This window comes from Scylla paramamosain, unplaced genomic scaffold, assembly GCF_035594125.1.
Source record: "Scylla paramamosain isolate STU-SP2022 unplaced genomic scaffold, ASM3559412v1 Contig46, whole genome shotgun sequence".
NCBI classification, from domain to species: Eukaryota; Metazoa; Arthropoda; class Malacostraca; order Decapoda; family Portunidae; genus Scylla; species Scylla paramamosain.
The window spans coordinates 340,220-357,500 of NW_026973711.1; the positions used below are offsets into that span (position 1 = coordinate 340,220).

Genomic DNA, 17,281 nt, shown 5'->3' on the forward strand with positions numbered 1-17,281 from the left:
CAAAAGAGAGAACATTTGTGTGGCAGAGTGAGATGAGTGAGGAAATGGGTCTGGGGGAAATCCAAGTGACTGAAGAGGATGTCCAGAAACAGATGGAGGGACTAGATGTTAGGAAGGCCCCTGGACCTGATGGAGTGTCAGGATGGATACTAAAAGAGTGCAATCAGCAGCTGACATGGGTAATGCTTAATATTATTGAGAGCTCCCTAACTGAAAGTAGAGTCCCAATTGAATGGAAGAGAGCCAACATAGTGCCAACCTACAAAGGTGGTAGTAAAGAGGAGCCCTTAAACTATAGACCTGTGTCTCTAACAAGTGTGGTGTGCAAAATGTGTCAAAGATTGGTGAAGGATAAATGGATGCAGTACCTAGAAGAAAATGAAGTGATAATAAAGCAACAATTTGGATTTAGGAGAGGGAGATCGTGTGTTACAAACTTACTGAGTTTTTATTCTAGAGTGGTGGATATAATGCAAGAAAGAGATGGATAGGCAGATTGTGTTTATTTAGACCTGAAGAAGGCCTTTGATAAAGTGCCACACAGGAAATTGTTGTGGAAGTTGAAGCATAATGGTGGGCTACGAGGGGGCCTGCTCAGATGGATGGAAAATTTCTTGACAAACAGAGAAATGAGAACGGTGGTAAAAGATAAAAAATCATCATGGAGGGAAGTCATAAGTGGAGTACCCCAAGGCTCAGTACTTGCACCAATCATGTTTGCAGTCTATATAAATGATATGACGGAGAGTGTGAACAGCTACATGAGCCTTTTTGCAGATGATGCAAAGTTGCTGAAGAACATTGAGAGTGCAGAGGACTGGAATGTTACAAGAAGACCTGAACAAGATATCAGAGTGGAGTTATAGATGGGAAATGGAATTTAATTTAAAGAAGTGTAAAGTAATAGAATTTGGAAAAAGTACAAGAAGAGTAAAAGGAAATTATGTGTTGAATGGTGTAAGGTTGAGTGGAGCAGAAGAGGAAAAGGATCTCGGTGTTACAGTGACTGGGAACCTGACCCCAGAGAGATAAATTAGCAAAATTACAGGAGAAACCTATAACTTGTTGAAAAGAATAAGGCAGGCCTTTACATATATGGATGAAGAGATGGTCAGGAAGATGATCGTGTCACTGATAAGACCCAGACTAGAATATGCAGCAGTAATGTGGTCACCATACAAGAAAAAGGATATAAGGAAGTTGGAGAGAATTCAGAGAGCAGCTATGAAGATGGCACCAAGTATCAGGGACTTGTCATATGAAGAGAGACTGGCAAGGATGCATGTACCAACGTTGGAAAAGAGGAGAGTAAGGGGAGACTTGATTGTGATATATAAAGCATATGAGGAAGTAGTGGAGGTGGACCGGAGTGACCTGATGGTCTGGGATACACAGGACACTAGAGAACATGGAAAGAGGCTGAAAAGAAGTGCTTGTAGAAGAGATGTCAAAAAGTATAGTTTCCCATATAGAAGTATTGGTGTATGGAACAGTCTGGATGAGGAGATAGTAAATGCAGAAAGTATACATGGATTCAAGGCTAAGTTGGATATTAAAAGATATGGAGATGGAACAGTACGAGCATAGCTCTTTTCCCATAAAGCACAACTAGGTAAATACACACACTATTGATATTATTATTATTATTATTATTATTTATTTATTTTATTTATTATTATTTTATTTATTATTATTATTATTATTATTATTATTATTATTATTATTATTATTATTATTATTATTATTATTTTATTTATTTATTTTTTTTTTTTCATGTATAGTTTTATTGTATAAAGGAAAAGGAGATAGACATGAGTGCTGTAATTACAGAGGTATCAATCTTTTGTGTGTGGTAGGCAAGGCTTATGGTAAGGTATTAACAAAGATGGTCAGAGAAGGTACATATGGAATAATATGTGGTGTATAAAAGCAGGTTCACATGGGGAGTGAAGCTATGCTATGCATGTGATGCAGCAGATGGATGCTTGTGATGATTATTATGTGAGTATTCACACTGGAAGAGATGCCACCAAGCTCAGTTTTCAAATAAGTGTCACATCACTCAGTGGCTGCAGCCATGGGAGACAGTACTCTGCAGTTTCTTGAGGAAGAGGAAGAACTATTAATGCTAACTCTAACACTAAATAAATTACTTATGATCCATTTGAAGAGATTTGGCAATATTCTCCTAGCAGCTGCCCTTATTTGTCACAGCTCTGTAGCCCTCCATAGCCATGTCATATAAATATGGGTATTTCCATACTACTACTATCAGTTGCCCCATAGCGACTGCAGATTGTAGAGGACTTGCAGTATACAGTGGTTCTATTATGGGCTGTGATGAACTGTTAACTTATTAGGGTGGGGGTAGGGGTCCGAGATATTCCCAGAAAACTTAAGTGGACATGTGTTAATGGAGCTATGTTTTTAAAAAGTGCTTGCCCGGCAACATAGCTAGCCTGGTATATGTAGCTTCACAACCAGTGTGAACATACTTATTGAAAATACACAGGTGATTGAAAGCCATGTAGTTTCACACTGCACATTGCAAGTATTAAGAGTTATGAATAAATTGTTTGACAGTAGGGCACTTGGAATGAACATAAAGAGAATATTGTACAATGGGATAGTAGTTCCTGCTGCACTGTATGGTGCTTTGGAATATCGGAGTAACAGACAAGAAGAGACTTGATGTAAGGGAGATGAGATGTCTTAAGGAGTATGTGTGAATACGTGTGTGGAGGAACTCTATCAGATGGACAGTGTCAGAAATGAGGAAGCGACAATGGATGTTGTGAGAGACTTAGCAGTATGGGCAGAACAATGTGTGCTGAGATTATTTCAACATAAGAGAACGGAAAATGATAGGCTGGTGAAGAAGATAGGTACTAAGATCAAGTGTGAGAGGTGTGAATTTGTGAGGTGGGGTACATAAGGGATGGATAGATAGCATAAAGGAAGCTTTAATGGAAAGAGGATTGACATTGGAGCATAATAGAATGATTGTGTGTGACAGAAGCAAATGGAGACCAGTTGTGAAGGCATGAGGAATGATGTGGCCCTGCAACCTCCAAGGGAGGCACCACACACCGGTGATCTCACATAGATGTGGGGCAGTTTAGTACCTGTTATGAAGGAGCCTTGTTCCAGACCAAACTGTCAAAACTGTGCAGCTGATCCCCATAAAATGATGCCAGGAGTACTTTCTCTTCCCCATTGGGAACCAAGGGGCTAAGAGGCTTAGAGAGCAGTGTGAATGAGTGTGAATGTGAAAGTTGCATGCCTTGCCCTGGTTACCTCCCTTTTTGGGGGAAAAGCCTAGGTAGGTATTATTGTTGTCATTGTTGTTATTATTTTTATTATTAGGAGAGGAAGTACAAGAGGCTACAAGGGAAATGAGGAAAGGAAAAGCTGCAGGTTTAAATGGATGTGCTGTGTGTGCTTTGAAGAGTGGTGGAAAGAGCATTACCTATACCTTTATTATGGTTGGCAAGGTTACTGAATGTATGCTCTGTTGCCAGCAAGATGACAGAAGACAGTAAATCCATGTGTGGTACACACAAGGAAATGGGAATGCTCAAACTCAAAGTGTGGTAGAAAAAGATGCATAGGAGAGTGTTGATAAGGGGGATAAGAGTAGGAACAGAAAATGCCATCCAAAAGAAATAGTGGCATTAAGAAGGGAAGAGAATGTGTGAACCAGGTCTTTGCAGTAAGGCAGCTGTGTAAAAAGTTTTGAAAGAAAGGGAAGGAAGTCTTTTTTGGCATTTGTGGACTTGGAGGAAGTGTAGGATAGGATTGAAAGTAAAGTCCTGTGAAATGTTCTGGAGAAAGTGTAGAATAGGATTGACAGTAAAGGCCTATGAGATGTTCTGAAAGCATATGGAGTTGGAGGCAGGTCATTGGAAGGAGTGTAAATAGCAGGGCATGTGGGAGGATTGGTGATTGAGTGGGTGAGTTCCTCCTAGTCAGAGTAGGTTTGCATTAGGGTTGTGTAATGTCAGTATGGTTCTGCAACTTGTGTATATATATATATATATATATATATATATATATATATATATATATATATATATATATATATATATATATATATATATATATATATATATATATATATATATATATATATATATATACAGTGTGATAAAGAGAGTGAATATGAAGTGTTAGGTTAAACCCTGATTTTGATCAGTGGGGAAGAAAGGGTATGGGATCTGAGTCAGCTTCTATTTGCTGATGATACAGGTATGGTAGATGACTCAGAGAGGAAGTTGAAAAGACTGGGAAAAGACTGGTTGGAGTCTGAGTGTGTGTGTGGGAGGGGGAAGCTGTAAATGATTGTTGGTGAAAGTAAAGTAGAGTGTAACCTTGGTTCTCAAACTTAATTAATTCTTGAATCCCATTTGAAATCTGAAATGTTCAGGAACCAAAGCTATTTTTCCCCCTAGGAATCAATGTAAAATGGATTAATCTATTCTTGGACACCCATCAATACTGTCTTAGCAGCTTGTAACAGACATTCCCACTGCCAAGATGTCTGCTTCACAACATCTTCAGCTCAGAAATTGTTTATCCAGAAAGGACATATTGAATTGAATTGAGTGGCATGAAACTCATCAGAAGATATTGTTTAGACTGTGCGGGTATTCTCTTTGTCACCAGTCTAGTGAGGAAGGCCTTACAGAGTGACACAGAGAGGAACAGCCCAAAATTAAGGTGATCATAACACTTAGACATCTTGCTGCTGAGAAAAGTTACTAGGAAAATACAGTTGTGCAGTACTGATGGTGTTGTGGATCATCAAGAGAGCTACAGTTGGCTCAGGATTACTTCTGACCAAACCGAAAACTGTTTGTTTACATTGAGGCTCTTCAGTGGGATCACATTTACCTTATTTCAAAGATTGAATTATTGTCTTACCCATTGTGTCTTCTCAAAATATATAAAAATGAAGGAAATATAGAAACTATAAATTAGTAATAAATGACAGTTTTTGCCTTGTCTTTTAGTATATGAAGCCAAGTAACTTTGTTCAAGAACCAAATTATTGTAAGGAAACAGAATCAATTATGAGTTCAAAATCTTGTTCGAAAACCAATTTGTTTGAAAATGGAAGCGTTCAATAACCGAGGTTCCACTGTATTGATATGATAAAGAGAAATAGGTGATGAAAAGATGTTTGTAAGACTGAATGGAGAATAGGTGGAAGAGATAGATTGTTTCAAGTATTTGAGATCATCACCTGCAGTGGACAGAAGAGTTGAGACAGGTGAAGTGCAGGGTGAAAGAAAAAGGAAAAATATATGGTGGACTGAGAAAGATCTTTAAACACAGAACAGTGGGTATGAGTGTAAATAGGGTTATACAAGGAATAGTGTGCCTGTTGTGTTATATGGTAGTCAAACATGGAACATGGGAGTAGCAGAGAAGAAATGGTTCAATGTAGTATTTGAAGAGTATGTGTGGAGTAACAGGGAGTGACAGAATTAGAAAGGAGGAGATGTGCATTGTGAATGGGCTTTCTTAGAGTGGATGAACTGTGTAAAGAGAGAAATGACTGTGCAGCAAGCAAAATCATTATGTGTGATAGAGATGAATGAAGAGTGACAGTGGTGAGTGCATGAAAATGAGTTTCATCAACCCCAGGGAGGGGCCATTGGCATATGGACCCAGTTAGGATATGGGGCACTCTGTAGGAAATACCCAGTCCTTTATAGATGATACTCTTATGTGTAGCAAGTCAGTTGAGGATTGTGTTGCTTGTTTAAAGGATACTGTGGAAATTTTGCAAAATGTGGGGTTTTGTATTAATGTGGACAAGTCAGTTTTGGTGCCTACAAAACGCATAGAATATCTTGGCAACATCATCGATTCTGAAGCCATGACTGTCACACTCCCTGCTCTTAGAGTGAAGAAGATTGTGGAAAGTTGTTCATCCTTGGCCAGTAGAAATAAGGCAAAGATCAGAGAGGTAGCTCGGGTAGTTGGCATGTTGGTAGCTGCCATTCCGGCCGTTGAATTAGGTAAGCTCCATTACAGAATTTTAGAAAAGGCCAAAATTGTTGCATTAAAGGTAGGAAAGGGCAACTTTGACAAATTTATGACTATCTCAAAGGAAATGAAAATGGAGCTGAGTTGGTGGATCTCTGAAGTAGGTACGCAAGTTCGGAAAATTATTCGGACTGCTCCTTCTGTTGAAGTTTTTACTGATGCCTCAGATTTAGGTTGGGGTGGTTGTGTATTAAAGCATTCCACCAATGGTAAATGGACAACAGAAGAAAGTTGCCTACACATTAATGCAAGGGAACTCAAGGCCATCTTGTTTACCCTTCAATCTTTTGCTTACTTGCTTAAAGGCTGCCATGTTAAAGTTATGTGTGATAATACCACAGCCATTGCTTATGTTAATGAGATGGGTGGAACTAAATCACTAGTGTGTAACTCTATCTGCATTGATATCTGGAATTGGTGTATTTCCAATGACATCTGGATTACTTGTGCACACATACCAGGAAAGAAGAATGTGTTGGCGGATGAAGCCTCTCGTAATTTTAATGACAGACATGAATGGAAACTTAATCCAAAGATTTTTAAAGAGTTGTGTGTAGTTTTTGGAACTCCCTCCATTGACTTATTTGCTTCTCGCTTAAACAAGCAAATAGATTGTTTTTGCTCGTGGAGACCTGATCCTGAAGCAAAGCATGTGGATGCGTTCACATTAAATTGGGCCAGTTTCGATCTGATTTACCTTTTCCCACCATTTTCTCTCATTACTAGGTGTCTACAGAAAATGAGGGAGGAGAGAGCCAAGGGGTGGATGGTTGTTCCAATGTGGAATTCCCAACCTTGGATGGGCCCTCTTCTGCAAATGTTGATCAAGGCCCCCAGGCTCATCACTCAGAAAACAATTGTACTACGACATCCCTCATCAGCGGAAGAACACCCGATTATGACCCACACCCAATTGATGGCATGTCTTTTGTCAGGCAACAACTTAGAGGGAGAGGTGTATCGTCAGAAGGTACAGAGATTATCATGGCATCGTGGAGACCAGGTACGATGCGGCAATATAGACCACACATTAAAAGATGGTCATCATTTTGTGATAGATGGAATATCAATCCCTCTACTCCAGGGGTGTCAAACTCATTTATCCCAAGGGGCCAGATTTCACCTTCACATTCAATGTGCGGGCCAGATAATCATGTATGACCATAATAATATTAATAATAATAATAATAATAATAATAATAATAATAATAATAACAATAATAATAATAATAATAATAATAATAATAGGTAATTATATAATAATAATAATAATAATAATAATAATAATAATAATAATAATAGGTAATATTATAATAATAATAATAATAATAATAATAATAATAATAATAATAATAATAATAATATATTCTACCTTCACTCGCGTTTGCACACACGTAACCAAAAGATAAACCAGTAAAGAAAAGGAAGCATCATTTACCTTAATTCCTGGTCGTGCTGCTCCCAGAAACTTGGCACCTCTTGGTCTGTACAAGTTCGTCTATGTTTGGCGCCAGAGACTGAGCAATGGCTACTTTCAGTGTTGAGTTGAGGTGTTCATTAGTGAGCCGAGACCTGAGTCCAGACTTGTTCAAGTTCATCAGTGAGAAGAGTTGCTCACAGACATAGGTACTGCCGAACATTGACATAATCTTTGATGCCAAACATTTGATTCGAGGATATCTTGGCCCAACATATTGATAGAATGTACCAATATCAACACTTGAGAACTTTTCCTTCAACGCAGAATCGCACTGAAGATCAATTAGTTCTAACTGAATATCCTCTGGTGTCTCATCAGGATTTGCAGCGAAAGGATTTCGAAAGATCGAGAAATCACTCTCAAGGTTCTTTAAGTCTGCAAATCTTTCTCCAAATTCGTTCAGTAACTTGGAAATCATGTTGCAGTACTTTTCTCTGCTGATAATTCCACGAAACTCAGGTGTGCTTTGCAATGATTTCAGTGTAGGAAAGTGTGCAGCATTATTCGCTGCTAGTTGACGTTCAAAAAGTTTGAGCTTCACCTCAAAAGCACGAATGGACTCATGCATGTCTGTCACCAATTTATTGCGACCTTGCAGTCTTGTATTGAGCAAATTCAAGTGCTCTGTCATATCTACCATGAAGGCTAAATCTTGAAGCCAATCATAGTCTTTCAGTTCCTGGACATTTCTTCCTTTGTTATGCATGAAACTTTGTATTTCACTTCTTAATTCATAAAAGCGCTTCAGCACAATTCCCCGGCTTAACCAACGAACATCAGTGTGATAAGGCAGACCGTGAGAGTGAGTTTCCTCCAATAGGCAGTTGAACTGTCTGTGGTTCAGACCTCGCGCTCGTATAAAGTTTACTGCCTTGACAACAACATCCATAACGTGATCCATCTTTAATATTTTACTACAAAGCACTTCCCTGTGAATTATGCAATGAACACTGTGAATTTGATGGTCTGAATTCAGGGTGAGTAGTTTTTCCTTTAACTTTGCTGTCACGCCAGCCTTTCTACCAACCATTTGAGATGCTCCATCTGTTGTCAGACTCACAGTTTTCTTCCAGTCAACACCTATCCTATCAAGTGCACCAGTCAAACTCACAAATATATCATCCCCTGTTGTTGTTCCTTTCATTGGTACTAATTCCACAAATTCTTCAGTTACCTGCATATTTTCATCAACACCACGTATGAACACTGCTAGTTGAGCTATGTCAGTAATGTCTGTACTTTCATCGATTGCTACAGAAAATGCTACAAATTTAGCAACTTTTTCTTTGAGCTGACTATTAAGATTTTCTGACAGTTCATTTACTCTTTCTGCAACTGTATTTCTTGAAAGGCTTATGTTTGCAAATGATCTACGTTTTTCAGGGCAAATATCTTCTGCGGCCATCATCATGCATTTCTTTATAAAGTCCCCTTCTGAAAATGGTTTCGATGACACAGCTATTTCCCGTGCAATCCTATAACTTGCCCGTACTGCAGTGTCACTGGCTTCATGAACACGCTGATACACTGACTGCTGCCTTTTGAGAGACTGTTCTAGCGTCTTTACTTTTTCTTCACCAAGTTTTCCACTATACACATCATACTTTGAAGCATGAGTGCTTGTGTAATGTCGCCGAATGTTATATTCTTTTGACACCGCTATAATTTGGTTGCAAATCAAACAAGTTGGTTTTCCATTCACTTCAGCAAAAAAGTAAGATATTTTCCACTTTTCCTGCATCACACGATGTTCTTCAGTAACTGTTCGCTTCTTGGAAATCATGATGAGATGATATGCAGTAAGAGTCACACCAAAATCTGACGCTGTGACGCTCTCGAAGGACAAAGCAGGACTGAAGTCAAAGGCCGATTCTCGGTGAGACGGAGGAATGACGAGTTATGGTCACGTCTAATACATGTATATTACGGAGCAGGGCCCGTACGACTACGTGTATTCTCGTCACCTATAGTCACTGGCTTTGGAACGCAGTCGACGAGACGAAATGGTCACATGATTTACGTAAAAATATATGAGAATAATTCATTCACTACAAAACACGATAGAAAACTTGAAGCAGATGGTAAAGTTCCTACTGGTGACATTGTGTTTGCAATCACTTACTTTAATTAAGAAAAATACTTTTAACAATAACACACACACACACACACACAGAGAGAGAGAGAGAGAGAGAGAGAGAGAGAGAGAGAGAGAGAGAGAGAGAGAGAGAGAGAGAGAGAGAATGTTGGCGGGTGGCGGCGAGCCGGACACACACACACACACACACACACTAGACGAGGTTGGGAGTTACTATACCGCAGAGGAACATCACCGCCCAAAAAATATAATAGTATCTTTATATCTTTATATAATGACTTTAAAATGCAAAGGGCTGGCTGGCTTAATCATTCCTGTAAAAAGACCAACTGTAAGACTGAAATATGAGACGTGCCGCGGGCCGCACATAGTAGTGTGGCGGGCCGCATGCGGCCCGCGGGCCGCGTGTTTGACACCCCTGCTCTACTCCGTCTGTAATTAGTGTTTTGAATTTCCTTTCGGAGACATTTCATAGAGGGGTGGGGTATGAGTCTGTTAACACAGCAAGAGGTGCTCTCTCTGCTTTAGGCATTACGTTGGAAGGATGTAGAGCTGGGAATCATCCACTTATCAATAGGTTTATGCGTGGTGTGTTTAACTTGAGACCCTCTTGCCCTAGGTATGCTGAAACCTGGGATGTGCAGCCAGTATTGCAGAAGCTGAGGTCCATGAGCCCATTACAAGACCTATCTTTGAAATCTTTAACTTTGAAATTGGTGATGCTTATGGCATTGACTCAAGCTGCAAGAGTACAGACCTTACATTTATTATTGTATTCCAATGCTATTGTTGATAACAATTCTGTATCTCTTTTGTTAGGGGGCAACATTAAGCAGTGTCGTTCGAAGTTTAATGTGAGAATGCTTAAGTTTCATGCTTATTTACCTGATTCTAGAATGTGTGTTGTAAATACCTTGAAGGAATATATTAACAGAACGGAGAATCTGGGAAAGGAATTTGGGAAGGATAATGGGAAACTCATCAGTGTGGTGAAGCCACATAAAAGTGTTTCCAAAGATACAGTGGCAAGGTGGATTAAAACTGTTCTTGTCAACTGTGGTATCAATACTAAGAAATTCACGGCTGGCAGTGTTCGACCAGTCTCTGCTTCCAAGGCCAAAGCCATGGATGTCCCAGTTAACATTATCTTATCTAAGGCAGGTTGGACTCAGGAGACAACCTTTGCTAAACACTATAATAAGGAGATCACTCAGGTTTCAGATTTTTTTCAAGAGGCCATACTGGATTCTGTATTGTAATGTTAACAGGTTTCTCTATTCATTTGCGTTGGATCTCAATTGACATATTTTGTTTGTTTTATACATGTACTATATGTTTTTGTAAGGGACATATCTGTTTAAGGAGGAGGATTTTTCATACAATGAAGTTGGGATACATATTTAGTTTGTTTAATTTTCAATCACTCACTTGGAGAACGTTAAGGATTGTGTAGTTCTGAGAGTACACCCACATGGCTTTAAAATCTCATGTGGAGCCTCTCCAGCAATAGCGGTGGGTTGCTGAAGTAAAATTATAGAAGTACATGAGACTTACCATGGGTCAGTTGAAATGTGCTTCGGATTTTGCGAAACAAGCCACCGCTGCTGGAGAGAGCTTTCACATGCCCACCACTCCCACCCTTCGGAAAGATGGGCTTTTGACTTTGTGTTTCTCTTTCCGACGGGCATTTTTCGGGAACTTGTGGCATGTGGGTGGCTCTCAGCTCTTTAAAGTCTGTCGGTACCTTGATCTTTGTGTATCTCATGTGAAAGCTCTCTCCAGCAGCGGTGGCTTGCTTCGCAAAATCCGAAGCACATTTCAACTGACCCATGGTAAGTCTCATGTACTTCTATAATTTTTATGGGTCTTCAAACATGACAGGATTCATTCACCAAAAGTGATACTCTTTCTTTTCCAATGATTATGTTTAGATTCTTTTGTATGGAAGATTTTTATACTGTGGCATTTTTATTATTATTATTATTATTATTATTATTATTATTATTATTATTAAGCAATACAAATTCCTTATTTGAAAATGAGTTTCAATAATCTTGAGGTGTTTAGTAATGTAGTTAGTGTAGTTTGTGTTGGTGAACAACTTTCTCAAACAGAAAATTATATATATATATATATATATATATATATATATATATATATATATATATATATATATATATATATATATATATATATATATATATAAACGATAATTACTCCCAGTGAGGTCTAAAGCACTGTTCAGGGGGTGCTGTGAACTTATCATTAAACCCAGCTGTGACCTCACTGAACGTTTCCCTTTGTGTCTCACAACACAAGGGGGTAGTCACAGCCTGCCCTCTACAGACAACTCTCTTCCTCCACACAAAACTACAAGCACCTAATAACACACACACCCTTCACTCAAAAAATTTTAAAATCATGGCGACTCCTACACCAGCCTCGGAGTCCCCATCTGGGGAGGGGACCATAAATGTCCCCAGGTCGGACTGCCTTTCCGTCGACGACCCTAAGTGTCTTGACACCCCCCTCAACTTTTTCTTCATTAACTTCTGCAACATTCGCGGTCTAAGATCTAATTTTCAATCTGTAGAACACCACCTCTCCTCTTCTAAACCTCATCTTCTTTTCCTCACTGAAACTCAGGTGTCTGAGGCAACTGACAGTAGCCCCTTTTCTGTTCCCTCCTACTTTCTCTATCCTCATTTTCGATCCAAAGCTGGATGCTGCGTTTATGTGCGCAATGACTTAACCTGCTCTCGTGCCCACGCTCTTGAATCTTCCGAGTTTTCCACCATCTGGCTACGACTACAGAGTCATTCTCATACTAAATTTATCTGTGCTGTATACCTCTCTCCTAACTCCTCTGACTATAAGAAATTCTTTGAATACTTAACTTCCAAAGTGGAGCACATTCTGACCCTCTTCCCTTTTGCAGAGATCTCCATTCTTGGAGACTTCAATGTTCACCACCAGCTTTGGCTTTCCTCTCCCTTCACTGACCATCCTGGTGAACTAGCCTACAACTTTGCTATCCTCCATGACCTAGAGCAATTGGTGCAACACCCTACTCGTATTCCTGACCGTCTTGGAGATACGCCCAACATTCTTGACCTTTTCCTGACCTCTAATCCTTCTGCTTATGCTGTCACCCTTTCTTCTCCGTTGGGCTCCTCCGATCACAATCTCATATCTTTATCTTGTCCTATCACTCCAATCCCTCCTCAGGATCCCCCTAAGCGAAGGTGCCTCTGGCGTTTTGCCTCTGCTAGTTGGGGGGACCTGAGGAGGTATTTTGCTGATTTTCCTTGGAATGACTACTGCTTCCGTGTCAGAGACCCGTCTTTGTGTGCTGAGCGCATAACAGAGGTGATAGTGTCTGGCATGGAGGCGTACATTCCTCACTCTTTTTCTCGTCCTAAACCTTCTAAACCTTGGTTTAACACAGCTTGTTCTCGTGCTATACATGATAGAGAGGTGGCCCACAAAAGGTACTTAAGCCTTCCTTCACCAGAATCTCATGCACTTTATATTTCTGCCCGGAACCATGCCAAGTCTGTTCTCCAACTAGCCAAAAACTCCTTCATTAACAGAAAATGTCAAAACCTTTCAAGATCTAACTCCCCTCCTGATTTCTGGCATCTAGCCAAAAATATCTCCAATAACTTTGCTTCTTCTTCTTTCCCTCCTCTACTTCAACCAGATGGCACCACTGCTATCACATCTATTTCTAAAGCTGAACTCTTTGCTCAAACCTTTGCTAAAAACTCTACCTTGGACGATTCTGGGCTTGTTCCTCCCTCTCCTCCACCCTCTGACTACTTCATGCCACGTATTAAAATTCTTCGTAATGATGTTTTCCATGCCCTCGCTGGCCTAAACCCTCGGAAGGCTTATGGACCTGATGGGGTCCCTCCTATTGTTCTCCGAAACTGTGCCTCCGTGCTTGCACCTTGCCTAGTCAAACTCTTTCAGCTCTGTCTGTCAACATCTACCTTTCCTTCTTGCTGGAAGTTTGCCTACATTCAACCTGTTCCTAAAAAGGGTGACCGCTCTAATCCCTCAAACTACCGTCCTATTGCTTTAATTTCCTGCTTATCTAAAGTTTTTGAATCTATCCTCAACAGGAAGATTCTTAAACATCTATCACTTCACAACCTTCTATCTGATCGCCAGTATGGGTTCCGTCAAGGCCGCTCTACTGGTGATCTTCTGGCTTTCCTTACTGAGTCTTGGTCATCCTCTTTTAGAGACTTTGGTGAAACTTTTGCTGTTGCCTTGGACATATCAAAAGCCTTTGATAGAGTCTGGCACAAAGCTTTGATTTCCAAACTACCCTCCTACGGTTTCTATCCTTCTCTCTGTAACTTCATCTCAAGTTTCCTTTCTGACCGTTCTATTGCTGCTGTGGTAGACGGTCACTGTTCTTCTCCTAAATCTATTAACAGTGGTGTTCCTCAGGGTTCTGTCCTGTCACCCACTCTCTTCTTATTATTCATTAATGATCTTCTAAACCAAACTTCTTGTCCTATCCACTCCTATGCTGATGATACCACCCTGCACTTTTCCACGTCTTTTCATAGACATCCAACCCTTCAGGAGGTAAACATATCACGCAGGGAAGCCACAGAACGCCTGACTTCTGATCTTTCTAAAATTTCTGATTGGGGCAGAGCAAACTTGGTATTGTTCAATGCCTCAAAAACTCAATTCCTCCATCTATCAACTTGACACAATCTTCCAGACAACTATCCCCTCTTCTTCATTGACACTCAACTGTCCCCCTCTTCTACACTGAACATCCTCGGTCTGTCCTTTACTTATAATCTGAACTGGAAACTTCACATCTCATCTCTAGCTAAAACAGCTTCTATGAAGTTAGGTGCTCTGAGACGTCTCCGCCAGTTTTTCTCACCCCCCCAGCTGCTAACTCTGTACAAGGGCCTTATCCGTCCATGTATGGAGTATGCTTCACATGTCTGGGGGGGTTCCACTCATACTGCTGTTCTAGACAGGGTGGAATCAAAAGCTTTTCGTCTCATCAACTCCTCTCCTCTAACTGACTGTCTTCAGCCCCTCTCTCACCGCCGCAATGTTGCATATCTAGCTGTCTTCTACCGCTATTTTCATGCCAACTGCTCTTCTGATCTTGCTAACTGCATGCCTCCCCTCCTCCCGCGGCCTCGCTGCACAAGACTTTCTTCTTTCTCTCACTCCTATTCTGTCCACCTCTCTAACGCAAGAGTTAACCAGTATTCTCAATCATTCATCCCTTTCTCTGGTAAACTCTGGAACTCCTTGCCTGCTTCTGTATTTCCACCTTCCTATGACTTGAATTCCTTCAAGAGGGAGGTTTCAAGACACTTATCCACCAATTTTTGACCACTGCTTTGACCCTTTTAAGGGACTGGCATTTCAGTGGGCATTTTTTTTTATTAGATTTTTGTTGCCCTTGGCCAGTATCCTTCCTACATAAAAAAAAAAAAAAAAACATATATATATATATATATATATATATATATATATATATATATATATATATATATATATATATATATATATATATATATATATATATATATATATATATATATATATTCAATAACACATCAAGTTAAGCAACATCAAAATAACCATACTTTCAGAACATATACATACTCTATCATAAGTCACATTACTAATCATACATGATATTTTCTGGCTATATTTCTGTGTCTAGTACAGCTGAAGGTATGTTGACTTGAATGTTATCTATAGGTCCTATCAGGTCTAGTCTTTGATAACATATACAGCCATGTACCTCTGCATATGTATGTTATGTGTATTCATGTGAACTAATGTTTCAATGTACTCTTCCTCTGCTCTCTCTCTCTGGTTTGTAGGCTTTCAGATCGGTGAGTGTTTAGTAGGCGATATTTGTTTTTTTAATTTTGTTTTTATTACACTTCTTAATTCATTTTTTTTCTTTTTATATGTTTATTTCTTTGAACAATTTTTTCTTGCATTGTGGTGGTTTCACATTCAACCTCACACTTTGAGTGCACAAATGGGTTCATCATAATCTGTTACACACAGAGGGAAAAGTGCATGAATAGAGTATCACATAATTCTCAAATGTAAAACTGCCACATTGCATAATCTTTTGCTTGCTTAGCAGCACCTCAGTTATTTAGAAGATTTTCTCAGCCATTTGTAATTATTAAAGCTAGCACAATGCTTTATGTGTTGCACACTCTTTGTAGAGTGACAAAAAGTTTTAACTTCATAATTTCTGTTTTAAGTTAAATTGTTTTTATTTTTAGTCCAAGCACAAATTATTTTCTATTATTTATTTCACTGTATTTTTAAACTTTCCTCTTTCTGGTTCATTATAAAGCAAGAAGATGCACATATCCACTAAAATTTGAACTTTTAAGCTTTGCATAGAAGTTACTTTTACAAATGCCAAATTAGCACTAGTATATAAATTATAAGCTCCATTACTTATTTCCTGATCTGGTTTTCAGTGGAAACAGAGCACTTATGGTAGTGGTGATTCACTGTATTCACATTAGAGACAGTGACATTATTATGATACCTATTGATAGTAATATAGTTAAAAAATATATATTTCTCAAAAGGTTATAATATTATAAAAGGTAATAAAAAAAAATTTTGAAATGTAGAGTATCCATTTAGAAATATATGTACATTCTCTAAGCCCATTATTTTTATGAAATACGTATAATTTATCTTCAATTCTAATCATTCTTATAACCATGTTAATCCTTCTGATGAATATAATTAGTGTTTTGTGTTGGGCTTTTGTGCATTGTCTTGAGGTGGGCATCAGTATAGCTGTGTGCATCAGTTCTGGCTTCCTCTTTGTGTCTTCTAACCAGTCTCTCTCTCTCTTCTTTCTCTTGTGTGTTCACAGGATAAAGTAAGTAATGTTTGGCTTATGTCTAGTTAATGATGTAGCTTCATAAAATGCATGATTAAGCTTGACTGCACTACTTCTCTCATTGTGATGCATTTCAAAAGTAAGGGCATATGCTTAATTATCCAAAATTTTATTGAAACATCCAGCAGGACTCATAGGTTCCATTAGATGATTTAGTAGTAGGGAACACAACATGAGAAATGGGCTACACTGTAGCAAATAGAAAACTTATTGTTTAAAGTTTTTATTCAAGTGACTGACAAATGATTAAATAATCTTCATGTCTTGAAGGTGAGTTATTTTATGGAAGCATCATCTATTGCTGTTCTAGATATTTTAAAAATGAGATTGCTAGTGGTAGCAGAATTATTCATATCTAATCAATAACAATTATTTTGTTATTTATTGGGAAGCATTTCAGTATTTATTTATTTATTTATTTATTTTATTTTTTTATTTTTCCATATTCTAAAGCTGTATTGTTCAGTATGCACAAGTAAAGTGCATCACTCCATCTTGGTTTCCTAAATTGCTTTGGATTTCATTATCTGCTTCCTGTGGCAAGCTGCTGTTTATTATTATTATCTATTATTATTTCTCTTTTCATTATAAGTGTGTCTGATGGCAAACAATTTACAGTGATATACAAAAAATATTGTTTGTTAGTAATTGAAGATACTTTTTATTTTACTTTTTTACCTTAACAGAAACACTGTACACTTATGACCAG

General features: G+C 38.7%; 1 protein-coding gene and 1 pseudogene across 1 annotated transcript; both read left to right on the plus strand.

The window, feature by feature from the left end:
- The window catches only part of LOC135098127 (calcium-dependent secretion activator-like), a 375,310-nt pseudogene that overhangs the window by 266,479 nt on the left and 91,550 nt on the right, over positions 1-17,281 (plus strand).
- Positions 4,544-11,028, plus strand: LOC135098128 (uncharacterized). The gene is made up of 2 exons (XM_064000331.1): positions 4,544-7,057; positions 10,249-11,028. Exons 1-2 carry the CDS (start codon positions 5,684-5,686, stop codon positions 10,255-10,257), a joined length of 1,383 nt encoding a protein of 460 aa, XP_063856401.1. The 5' UTR covers positions 4,544-5,683; the 3' UTR covers positions 10,258-11,028.